The sequence below is a fragment of the Dryobates pubescens genome, chromosome 4 (genome assembly GCF_014839835.1).
Source record: "Dryobates pubescens isolate bDryPub1 chromosome 4, bDryPub1.pri, whole genome shotgun sequence".
In the NCBI taxonomy this organism is placed as follows: Eukaryota; Metazoa; Chordata; class Aves; order Piciformes; family Picidae; genus Dryobates; species Dryobates pubescens.
The window spans coordinates 13,223,136-13,235,897 of record NC_071615.1 but is presented as its reverse complement, the minus strand read 5'-3'; the positions used below and the strand labels follow the sequence as shown (position 1 = coordinate 13,235,897).

General features: G+C 42.8%; 1 protein-coding gene across 3 annotated transcripts; it reads right to left on the bottom strand.

The window, feature by feature from the left end:
* Positions 1-4,903: 4,903 nt before the first annotated feature.
* Positions 4,904-12,293, bottom strand: DEXI (Dexi homolog). Of its 3 annotated transcripts, XM_054180617.1 has the most exons (4): positions 11,876-12,293; positions 10,826-11,175; positions 7,961-8,149; positions 4,904-5,557 (listed from the first exon to the last, which is right to left on the bottom strand). In XM_054180617.1, the coding sequence occupies exons 1-2, from the start codon at positions 12,207-12,209 to the stop codon at positions 11,051-11,053; spliced, it is 459 nt and encodes a 152-aa protein (XP_054036592.1). In that variant the 5' UTR covers positions 12,210-12,293; the 3' UTR covers positions 4,904-5,557; positions 7,961-8,149; positions 10,826-11,050. The 3 variants fall into 3 exon arrangements, with proteins under 3 accessions (XP_054036592.1, XP_054036593.1, XP_054036594.1); XM_054180618.1 differs by lacking the exon at positions 7,961-8,149; XM_054180619.1 differs by lacking the exon at positions 11,876-12,293 and having other exon boundaries at positions 10,826-11,860.
* Between the last annotated feature and the right edge of the window lie 469 nt (positions 12,294-12,762).

The window sequence follows — 12,762 nt, the reverse complement described above, 5'->3', positions numbered from 1 at the left end:
TAACATAAGCTCCCTGAGACAAGATTTGTCTTTGTGACAGCTGTTGATTCTGGTCTTGCAGACAGCAGGCCATGAGCATCATCAATACAAAGAGATGCTGCCTTAGAGCAGCACAGATCATTGTCACAACAGGACCCCTTTTCTCTGCTGCCTTGCTTCCCCCACCTGCCTGGCACCAGCACTTCCAGACTGCAAGAGCAGCATCAAGAACAAACTTCTAGGACTCCTGCTTTAGCCCAGTTCAGTGACTGGCAACTGACCTGCTTCCCTTGTCTTTTCTGTTGCAGAAAACTAAATAGCTCTGTATAATTCTCCTGTTTAATAGATGAGTTCTTACTCCTTAGAGGTTGGTTTGTGTTGATTTTTAGTAAGTCCTTTCACTTCCTTTGCTTAATACCAATCCTCAACAGCTGCGTGCCTCACTCTGGCACTATGCCTGCACTGTATTTGGAGCAAACCATTGGTTCTACATTCCCTGCTCTCAGTCTGGTTTTTATGGCTTAGCCACTGGCAGCCACTTTTATTTCACTGATTCTGCCTGCACAATTTTAAGGATCCATGAAATAATTGCATCATTTGCAATTTGCTAACAGTTTGCTGATGAACCTCACCAGACTCTGACTGCCTTGACACTCCTGGATGGAAGGAGCTGCAGCAGGCACAGAAAGTTAGGGGTTTGTGTAAGATTTTGGCTCTCAGTTTTCTGCCATGTGCTTTCTCTTGCTCTTTAAAAAAAATTTAAAATAAAAAAAAAGGAAATCATCCTTGTGAAGAATAAGAAGGTACAGATACTAGATGCCCTCCAGAGTTCTTCAGACAGCAAAAAATACATTGCAGAGTGGTTGCTAGCTGCTTGAGCTGTGGTTTGAGTGGTCCTGGCAAAAGCTGCAGTTGCCAATGGCTTCCTAAGCCATTTGGTGAGCCCAGCTCTTGCATGGCTCTTGCTCTGAGTACAGTAACCACTGAGTGCAGACTGGGCTATACATATGCACTAATCAGGCTACAGATTGTGGAAGACTCAGGTGCCATACCAGCTTCACAGACTAGATTATACAGCAGCAGTGAAAAATTGTAGTGATCCTCAGTAGCACACAGTACAATTTACTCTTTGTCTAGTTCAATGACCATACCTGCTTGGGAAAGACGACAGGGATATGAACACTGCCAGGAAACCTTACAAAAGCAAAGCTTTGTCTTAACATCCTGTGTCTAATCCAAGGTGAGAATGTGACAAGAGTAGCTGAATGTGTAGATCAGCTTCCAAATGACTGTGGTTTTCCCTGGGACACAGATCAACGTCAGACAGTGGTAGACAGCTCCACTCTAACAAAGTCAGTGATCCTTGGACGCTGCTCAGATCTTACACCAAGATGCCGTTTAATGTGGCTCTGCATAAACTTACATCTCCCTTCACTGATGTCTGCAGCTCGTGCCTTTGGTAACAGTTACCACACTAGTATTGCATGAGTATGTGAAGAAACATTCTTCATCCTTAGCACTGAGGATTAGTAGCAGGAAAGGCTGGATCTTATCTCTCACACTTGAAACATCCAGCATCTACCAGTTTTCAAAATACATCAAATGTATGGTTTGGCAGATATTAATAGTGATTAAGCTGATGGGCATACATCTAATACTCTCTTTTCATCATTTCACAGGCAACATAAAGAAGAGGGGAAGGTGTCCTATGTGTTTTCCTATTTTCTTTATGCTTTATGAATTGGTTGTTCATTTCCATGAGTGGCAAAATGAAAAAAGGGGAAAAAATAAAAGAAAAAGAAGTTATATTTAAGCTTCTGAGTGGTGCTCAAAGTGGATGAATGATGGGATTGCAATTTTTTAAAAGGCCATTTAAAATGCTATTCAAAGACCCAGCTGTGTTTCTAATGAAGTTGAAGTGATGAAGAGTTAAGCAACATCAAGTTTCTAAGGTGGAAAGAGCAACCGCTGAAGGTGACCAGGAATCATCAGGATATTGACAGTGTAAGATTCCATCATCAGTTCATCAGAGTAGACTGCAAGCTGCTGGACCTGCAACAACTATAGTACTGACAGATCAAATCTAATTGTTTCATGGTCCCAGTGATAACTATGATCAAATTCAGTTTGATGATTTTGGACTTCCAGGGCTCAAAGTTATAGATGCCGCCTGTCTGTCTGGACTGATTTGAAGCATTAGGGCCAGAAGCATAAACAAGAATGATCAATCATACAAAACAGCTATTTTAAGATTATCCACAAGGATAGTGGCTCTTTTCTTGATGCTAATCACCACATCACTTGATGAAGAGAAAAGTATTTTTTACCACTCTCTTGTTATGGAATCTTGCAAAAAGATTATGAGGGGGGAAAAAAAAAAGAAAAGAAAAGGCAGTAAAGAGAAGAATGGAATTCAAGCTAGAAAAGCATTAAGGATTTTTCTGACACCACAGAAATCCAAATGCGGACAAATAGCTTCAGTTTATTGCACAATAATCCTCAAAGTGGCAATCTTCAAACTCTTCAAACTGTTACTCTGTTTCAAATGAGAACTTTAAATTCATGTATCTGGACTGGGATTTAGTTTCTCACTTGCAGGTAGCAGCACATAGGTACAAGTATCACTTTTATACTCCACAATGAAATCACTACTGTGTCTTATGTTTCTTTTATAGTTATGAATGCCTGGGCAATGACAGACAGTAACATATTTCAAAGTATTACCATGTGTCTGTGCTACTGGACTCAGTTATATGTGGGCCAAATACCAGTCCTGCTGACTGCCATTGCAAACCCCTTGTCTCTTTTCTTATCTTTTATTTCAGCTCTGTGAACATGCAGAGTAGAGAGACAATTGTCAGGACTAGCACTCTGGCTTCCTGTCCAGAGATAGTCTGGAGACAAAAAAAAAAAAACAAACAACCAAAACAAACCCAAATATCCATAAAATAAAAAAAAAAATTAAAATAAAATAAAAATCTAGGAATATTTGATATGCCAGAAATTGGGAAAGGAGGTCTCTACTTCATGAACAGTTCAAGTTTAGTTCAGCAACCTCCTTCAAGTCTCTTCTGCTAGGAAGCACTGACAATACTGACCCAAGGATATATGCAAACTGGAATCTCTTAACTAACCTCTCAAAAACTGTTACTGATTTTTAAAAACACCCCAGTTCAAACCCACAATCTTCATGTTCTTTCCAGCAAATCATACTTCTCTGCTAAAGTTTCAGTGCCTGCAGAATCTTGATAGCAAAGATGAAGGATGGACAAATTAAAGAAGGAAGAAAAGAAGGTTTGATTTGTTGTTTCTGTTAATCAAAGGAGAACAGGGAGCCAGACATACTGCATGAAGGAAACAGTGCAAGAGTTCAAGGTGGAAAAGTTCCATGGAAAATATGATTATAACTAGAAAATGGCTTTTTTTTTTTTTAACTATCTGCATAGTTCTTTTTTCTAGCCAAATTCTAGCCAGAGTCATGGAACATATCTCATTTACACTCCCCTCTTTCTGCTGTTCAAATGGGAGGTACTTTGAGCCCAACCTTGTGTGACATTCACATCAGCCCACGGCACTGCAGCTATGCAGATCTATGGTGAGCCCTTGTCTTAGGTTCCCTTAACTAAGCTTTGGATGACAAACACCCCTCTAGAGACATATTTTGAAGCTATGCTTCATTGTGACAGTATCTGAGAATGTGCTAAATATTACACAGACAGCTGAATGTTACGGGACTCTGTCTGGAGTGATAAAATCATGTTGGGTATACTGCTGTTCTTCTAAGAGTTAGTGGGATACGTGTGTTTAAAATGTACGGATTGTAAATTGTCACATGGTGCTTTGCTTGTCTTTATACATTTTTTTTAAGTATTAATAAAAGTGAGTATTCCCTTTTACAGTAGCTTGTAGAACTTGTTGAAAATGATATTGATTTTTCTCTTGGAAATGCTATGAAACTACTGCTGGCTTCTGAGCATGATACGCTCAGGGCTTTGCATTGCAGGCTAACAGAGAGTACTGTGTTTGAGGGAAACAGGCTGGTCCTGCTGGCACTTTACCAGTTCAGTGGTTTGGAAATGAAGAAATAATTCTAACAGACCATGGAATCTTGCAATACCAACTGACAGACTGTAAGTCTGGAATCCAAAGATACAAAAGTGCTAACTAAAGCCATTAACAGCAAAAAGGTTATTTTATCCTTTCAGAATTTTTGACCTTAAAAGTCTAAAATTAATCAAGCTTCAAAGTCTGGATATCCTTGTGACATAAAGCTCATCCAAAATGTTTTTGTCAAATGAGAGCTTTTTATATAGAGGACTGAATTCACTGGCCACCCTAAAAAAGTTGTTGTGATTAAATCTGTGCTCAAAAAATCTTTTAGGATGAGAAAAATGCTCCTCTCTTTACACCCATGCTTTTTGTTGTCAAAGCAGCCTTGTTTCCTTGTTTCTTCATACTGGCTGTTAAAAGACTCATGACATGAGCGGTCTAGATCCAAAAGCCTGAGCTGGGAGCAGATGGTAGATACATAGACTGCTGAGGACAGACATAATGCAGAGGTCAGGAGAAATGTTTTCAGTTCTGCTTTATGTATAATCTTCTCAGTACACCAACTTGGTTTAAAAACTGCACAGACATGAGAATTAGACTTTTCTTTTTAAAAAAAAAAAAGAGAATAAGACAAAACGAGTACAATACTTGCTCTCAGTAACACGTGAGTTTTTCCCTCCACCATGGTGTGCAGTTTCTGCTCTTTCAGTTCGAGTCTGATTTTTTGTTCATGAAAACTACTTCCTACAAGCTGGCCACCTCAACAATCTGGAAATATTTGTGGCTACCAAGAGGAAAACTGTCATTTTCTGGAAAGCATATTTTGGTAATTTTCTCTTCAAACTAAAAAAGAAAAACTCCAACACATGACTGCTTAACTTTTTCATGGAAAAGGTCAGTCTTTATTATATTGCTTTCATATCTGTACATAGGAACATGAGCTTAAACAATCTGCCAAGTACTTTGTGTTAAGTAATGAATCCACCTGACATATAAAATTAACTCTCTGATCTATTTCAAAATTCACAATTTAAATAAAATATCTTACTAGCACAGCTCTTGCTGTAATGCTGCCCTGAACAGAACCTCTTTGCAATCACTCATGCATATTTTCCCCTGAGAGAACACCATCTTTGAACTACTGGCTGGTAGAGTTTTCAATATGTGATTGTAAAACTTGCTTAAGCAGTATGTAGTGCATGTCCATTTGGGTGACGTGGTATTTATTCAAAAATTTATCAAATCTGAGTAACATCTTGATTTTATGTTATAATAGAACATAGCTTATATTACTTGTTCATACAGTTCATCCCAGAATTAATTACCTATGGAAGCCCAGTGCGTGAATCACTGCAGTTAGTGCACACTCAAGAGGCAATGGCCGTGGAGAAATCACAACTGACAAGGTCTGATGACAACTGTTCTTGTCCTCTTGTCCTTCTTTTCATCTCTACATCTCAGAGAATAGTTTCTTTCCATGACTTGATCCATTACCCTGGTCATAATCCATTTCACGTGTTTAAGGAATCTGTTTAAAAGAAAACACACAGAGTATGAACTGTGAAGTCACCGAGTATGGTAGATATAGCACCATGCCATTGACTTAAAGCCTTTTGTGACTATGGACAATTCTTAGAGAAGACCTGAACCTTTCAGAGAAATCAGGGAGATTGTTAGTACTCCATATCATAGATCAAATTCTAGGCTGACTTAAAAATAGCATAGCAAAATGTATTGGGCCCCCAAAGCAAAGCTGTCTAATGGAAGTTTCACATATTGCTGTGGACTGTTACTCTAAGACTGTAATTTGTAGTGGCAGATATTAAATGGTGTGTGAATTATACAATTGACCAGAATATTCAGTCTTGCCTTTCTATTCAGCTGATTAAAAGTCTGTCCTTCAAATCTCATGTGAACCTATTTTTAAGAGAAAATTTCCAAAAACAAGGGAAAACCAAAAGGTAGCTAATATTTTAACATCTCAGAACTATAGTCTTCCAATAGCTTAAATGGTACTGTAAATATTTAACAGTATGGGCACTACAGCATAACTTCAGCATCAAAAGAAGAAACTCAAGTCATGATATTTTGCTAATTCTGCCTATGAAGTTATTGCTCTTCACAACTCAGGCTGGACCAAAGAAAACATGGTGACTCTGCTCGGCATCCTTATATTGCTTTCTGCTTCCTGACTTTCTGCCAGAGTGTGTTCTCATACTTCACAGGCTATTTAGGCTCTATTCTGAGCAAGCCTTGGGTGTTTCTTTCTAGCCCTTTCAAAGGGTATATAGCCTTAAGTCTATTAAGTGAACTGGGGCTTTACCCAGCAACAGATCATTCAGTGTACATCACCATTTTCCATTACTGTTGTCTTCCATATATGGCTGCTATTAGTCTTTACCCTTTTTATCGCATATATTGGAAATGCGTTCATGCCCTCAGAGAGCGTCATTCAAACTACTCAGCTATTTTTGCCCAAGTTTGTGGCCAAAGTACTTAAAACTGAGCTGGGAAAAGACAGTTCGACAGTTTCCCTGAAGAAATGGGAAAATGTAGCCACTTCTGTGTCCCATTTAAGTCTTTGGAACAGTTGTATTCCATATAAACTACAACCATTACGAAAGAACAAATGCAAAGAGTTGGACTGGCCAAGTATACAAACTAAGTATCTCTAAACAAATTACTCTTCTGATCTCAGATTGCCAGTTACTAGATGAGCCACAGTGTCACTTTGCTCCCACTCCAAGGGAAACAAACATGGAAAAATTAAATTGGATTGGTTTCTTAATTCCTATTGACAGTTTAACACTGATATTTTGCTATTGCCACCTAAGGAAGCAAGTTGATAACAGTAAGCACCACTTTTGCAGGATGTTCCACACACAAGATTTCTATCCTAAACTGAATGTCTCTATCTTCTATGCCTCATTTTAATTCATTTTATTAACAGTAGTTCTTGAAAAACTTTTTTAAAAAAAGCTGCCTTCCCTCTTTGCATGACATAAATGAAAGCATTTGGAAGAAAATCACTTCAGACTGTCCATGGCTGTGGTTAATGAGTCTCTATGGACAGTTCATCAGCTAACTAAGATTTTGTCTTCCTTCTATTTCAGATGGAATTCCTGTTGAGAGTACAGAAGTTTCTTTAAAGCAGAGCTGTCAGGTGAGCTTGAGCACTCAACTTCTATTCAGTTCTAAAAATCACAGCTATTGCTCTTCATTCTGTTGTTAATATAACTCACAGAAAAACAACTGACTGATCTGTATCACAGAGTCAGCAAGCCCCCTTTTTTTTTAACATGGAGATTTCTACCAGTAAGGGAAGAGCATGGTGAAAAATGCCAAGATAAAATAAGTATTGGATCACTGTCCTTACTATTTTTAAGATTCAGAGTCTGAAAAGAAAGAAGTGATGAGGTGGATTCTGACATATTTATGTGTATCCTGACATTGCTAGTGATAACATTCTATTCCTTTCTGTGGCATGTTTTAAAGATGGAACAGAGACACAAGAGAGTTAAGCTCACAGAAGACATCAGGGGCAGACATGGGAAGGAGTCCAGCACTGAGCCTGCATTTCTAATTGGCATTATTTTGATGAGCTACTGAGTAAAGCTGTTTCTTTGATTCAGGATTTAGATCCTGGCGTTGAGCAGAAGTGCTGAGTCACAAGGTTTTGAGTGCTGGATTCTTCTCACTGAAGACATTCATCATAATTTACCTTGATGAAAAAATACAGGCAATGCTTGTACTGTACAATTAAACAAATCCAGTCTTTCCTATTCAATTTTCATTATTGATTACTTTTGCTCATTTTCTTTCTGATTACTTTGTGATGAGTCACATCTGATTTTAAGAAAGTACAATGAGAACAGTTTGATCACCTTATTCCAGGGGACTCCAAATATATTAAAGAACCTGGCACACTCACACTAAATCAGCTGATGACACAAGCAAGCACAATTCTGCTCTGTTTACACAGATGGTTTTCTTCATTTGAATAGGGTTAAGAAGCTTATTTCAGCTGCTCAGTTGTCCACGTTCAGTCTCTGCCACCAGTTATGCTCAGAAACCTGGACATAATTTTGCTCCTGTTGATTTTTTTCAAGTAGGGGTTTCACTGCAAGAGAGAACAGAGCTCCTCTGATCCACATGTTCTTTTATTCTTACATCTAAATTAGCCTTTTCACATTCCACAGAATCACCTCTGGGGATTTCTCCCCTTTGTTTTCCTGTCATGCATGCCATTCACCTCCTGGGTACAAGGCATCACTTTCTAAATTCAAGGAGCACGCTGCAAGGTTTCACCTAAGCCTAATCATAGCATTTTAGTTGCTCTCAGTAATCACTGGTGAGTCACATGAACACTCCTCTTATATATAATGCAAAGATTATGTCTATGTATTTTTCATCTCTGTAGGTAAAACTGAGACCCATTCTTCCTGCAGTGTCTTATGAATCCTCAGCACTTCAGGGTGTAAGTACATAGGGGAGGTGGGCAGACTTCCTGGGCTTTTAGAGAGTATGGGCCAACACAAAGAGCTTGGGTCACTGCAGACTAGACACCAAAGGAATTTAAATCTTCCCTTTCAGTGCCTTCTGCTCCCAAAGCAGAAAACACAGCTCCAAATTAGGTCCCTCTTCTGCCTGTCTTGCTAGGGAACTTGTGAGGAGGAATGGCACAGAATGGTGAAGAAACCTGTAACCAGGATATTGACACAAATTCCTTTTCCAGGCAACATGCTGAGTCTTTGCCTCGTGGCTAAATAATTCCACAATTTGTAGTGTGGTTGCTGCACATATGAATATAAATATATAAATAAGAGATTTGTGATTTGATTCTCCATGGAAATTGCCATCTAACGTGACAACTTACAGTTAAAGGATGAAGGCTGGAGCTGGTAACTGCAGAGCTCCATTAGCTCAAAGTGAATATAGACCGAGACATACTTGGGAGCTCTGCAACCTCTTGCATTTTGATTCCTACATATAAATGTCACATGGTTTTACAGTTAAAATACCAAGATGTGTACAGAGCTGTTTATCCTCTTAATATGAAAGAAAATTTTAAGAAGCCCATTTATCTACACTGAACAGAACTCTGCTCAGATCCCATGCTTTGTCAAGCTAGGTGTTCAGGAAAATTATTTCTGTTGTTCTTATGTATTCCTAGATGCAACCCACCATGACAAATCTTAGTCAGCAAAAAAGTGATTATAAAAAATAATTTATTTCCTAAATTAGATGGTGTTGGGAGTTAGGTTTGGGGTTTGGGGAAAGAAAATGGCTAGGGCTTTTTGCACCAAAGATTTTGCTTAAATCTTCATTAGTTTTTATGAACTTCTTTTCTGGAATACAGAGCAAGTGTGTTATTTGCCCAGCTGAAAAGGGTTTAGGATACAGTCACAAAAGTACCCAACACTCTTTTGTGGGAAGTTTAGTTCTGCTCCAGACCTTCTGTTCTAGCAGAAGTGATTCTAATCCAGCTGCTTGGACCACCAAGTGCTGGCACAGACACTTCCATTTGCAGTAACTATGTGCAGTGAGATTTCTTCAGTAGCAAAGATCAGTTCCCTCCATCGCCCCACACACTTGTTATGCTCCCATGTGCCTTTGGCCAAGCTTTGTTCAGCTGTGTTACTGCAATCAATGTTGCTCCAACACCAAAAATTTCCATTTTTTCCTATTAAACTATTGTCCAAAATCAGCTACTATTGCTTCATATGGAATCTGAATAGAAATATTTAGGAAATATTTTTAACCTGTAACAGGGCCAGCACTACAGGAAAGGTTTGTTTGCTTTTTGATTTGTTTCTTTTCGATTAGAAGACTGATTAAAATCACTTGATGTCAAATAGTATTTGTATAGTATGTTCTCCAAGCTTATGTTTGTAACTTTACAACAAAATTTCCTATCTCATAATTTCAAATATAAAATGAAAAGACATCCTGAATAAGATTTCAGATTTACAGACAGTATTTTGCTTAAGAAATCTGCTACTGGCAGATTTGCCAACACATTTTAATTTAAACCATGAGTGTTTTCACTAACACACATTTGGCACAGAAACTCTCAGCTAGAAATAGTGATCTTCTTCTCAACTGCATTTCAGTGTTTAAAAATGATAAATCCTTATACAAATTTTGGTATCACTCACAACTACAACTATAAATTGATCAAGCAAAGCCTCGTGTTAAAATTAACATGAGGAGAATGGTAAACTGGATAAGTTTCTGATTATCCAAGATAGATATTTTAAAGGGCTTCTGATTAAGATGTATTTCTGGCTCAAATGTTCATTTAAATTCAGAGCTGCTTTCCAGACCGAATTAGCAAAGTTGTTGAGCAGCTGTAAACACAACACCCAGTGTAACTGCTGCAGTGGCTCAGAACTGTGAATCAAATTAGTCCTTAGGGAAGGCGTTCTCATTGCTGCGCGGCAGAGGACACAGAACGGGGCCCTACCATCCCTGGGCTCTGCGCAGTGGTACCGGGCGGGGAAAAGCGCCGCGGGCGGCCGGAGAGCGCCCAGCGTCCGCGAGCAGCCCGCCACCGACTTCTGCACGCAAAGCTCGCCTGTGCTGGGAGCTGCGACGGTGTACGTTCCCGGTAATGAGTCCGCTCACGTCTGGGGAGGGCTGTCTGCAGCCCTGCCACCGCCCCCGCGGGGGAACGGGTCGGCCGGGCGGCCGAGCCAGGGCACGGCGGGCCCGCAGCGGGAGGACGGGCGAACGGAACGGCGGCGGCAGCACCACACGGACCGCTGCCCAGGCCGAGCCTGAGGCCGTAACTTACTTCCCTGGCGAGCCCTCTGCGTGTCCGCGGGCGGCAGCGGGTCCCGGGGCCCCCAGCTCGCCCCTGCGCCGGAGGAAGGGGGCGCATTTGGAAAGGAAGATGCTGCGCAAAGTGGCCGAGATGCAGCGAGGGCATCCCGAGGCCGCGGCGTTCCCTGAGCTACGGCCATGCCGGGACACCCGTCCCCAGTGTCACCCCACGGTCGCTTCGGAGCGCCCAGGGGCGTCACTCCAAGTATCCATCAAAGACATCCACTTCGCTGTCCGTCTCGTAGAGCACAGAGCCAGGATCGGAAAGCACTCCCAGATCCACCAGAGCCTGGTCCATGTCCTCGGGCAGGAAAACGATGCCTACATTGAGAACGATGTACTCCATCAGGAAGGCATAGTACAGGATCAGCACGTTGACAAAGAACAAGCCCACGTAAAACATATAGGGCAGCACCAGCAGCGCATGGAAGGCCCAGGACTCCAGGGAATCCAGACGTGCCGAGACCGCGGCGGGCATGCAGCCGTGTGGGGCCGCGGTGGGGGCAGCGGGCACTGACCTGACCGGCCGGTGCAAGAGGGGCGGACAGCAGCGGCGGACGCCGACGCGATGCCGGGAGCGGGACGTGCAGGACGGCACTCTGCAGCCCCGCTGGCAGGACAGGGCAAAGCCCGAGAGCCAGATCCCGACCCTGGGAAGAGGCGAGCCCCGCAGAGGCGCGGGGGCAGCACCTCCGCAGAGCGGCCGGGTCGGTCCCTTCCTTCCCCGCAGGAGGAGGCGCCCGGCAAGGGCTTCAGCGGCTCTGCCGCAGCCCCGCCGCTGGCAGGAGGTTCCGCAGGGGCATCTCCAGTCCGGCTGCGGCAGTCTGGTCGCGGCTCCCCTCCTCCTCCCGTCCGCAAACTTTGCGGAAGGAGCTCGCAGGCGCGCTGTGGCGGTCGGCAAGGAGCACTTGCCGCCGTCACCGTGCCCGGCACCCCGGCGTGCACCGCAGGACCCTCTCCCGCCCGCCCCCTCGGCTCCCCGCCCCGCCGCCTGCCCCCGCCAAACGGCGCGGCTGTTTACCGGCGCAGCGGCCTCGCATACCGCCGCCCGCGGCGCTGCTGTTCGGCCTGGGGTGGCCGTGAGTCACGGACACCGGCAACTCCGCCGCCGACTTGACTGTCAGCCGGATCCTGCTCCGCCTGCCCGCCAACGGCTCGCGTCGGAGTGGAGGGGACAGGAGGCGCCTTGCGGTCCCCGAGCAGCTCAGCACCTCCGCAACAGCCGGGCGTACACTGTGGGCGGGTTGTCCGATTCCTTGCTCGTGGGAGTGGTTTCCCGTGCCTCTCTTGTGGAAGAGGGCCCTCCTGGAGCAGCCGGGCAGGCCCTGGGGCCCTTCTGATTTTGGTGGAGCCATTTATTTGCTGACCAAACTTTTACCTATATAAAAATGTAACCAAAAGCGTGATTTTAAAGTTGGGCTTTGAGGGGAGGTGTGGTGTGTGCTTTTTTGTTTGGTTGGGTTTTGGGTTGGGGTTTTTTTGGTGGTGTTTTGTTGTTGGTTTTGTTGTTGTTTGTTTTGGGGGGTTTTTTGGGGTTTTTTTACGCTGGCTGGCAAATCTGTCACTTTTTACTTTAATTTAATTGTATGGTTAAAGGAAAAAAACCACCATGACAAAACCCAAAAACCTTAAAACCATCCCACAACAGACATTAATGGTCTTGTTCTCTTGGTTCTGCTTTAGCTTAGTTTTTAAACCAAGTTTTAAACTAGTCAAAACTAGATGTGCAAAAACCTTGGCAAAAGGAATGTCAGCAGAGGAATTTCCACAGCATGTTGCTCTCCTGCTCAGAGCTGGCCCCACCAGAACTGGATTTTGAGTTGTGGAAGGTGGAAAAAGGATGTCAGGGCAACGTTTTATCTCAAATGACAATGTGTTTGAGAGGTATGTGGACATGCAAAAGGTTGG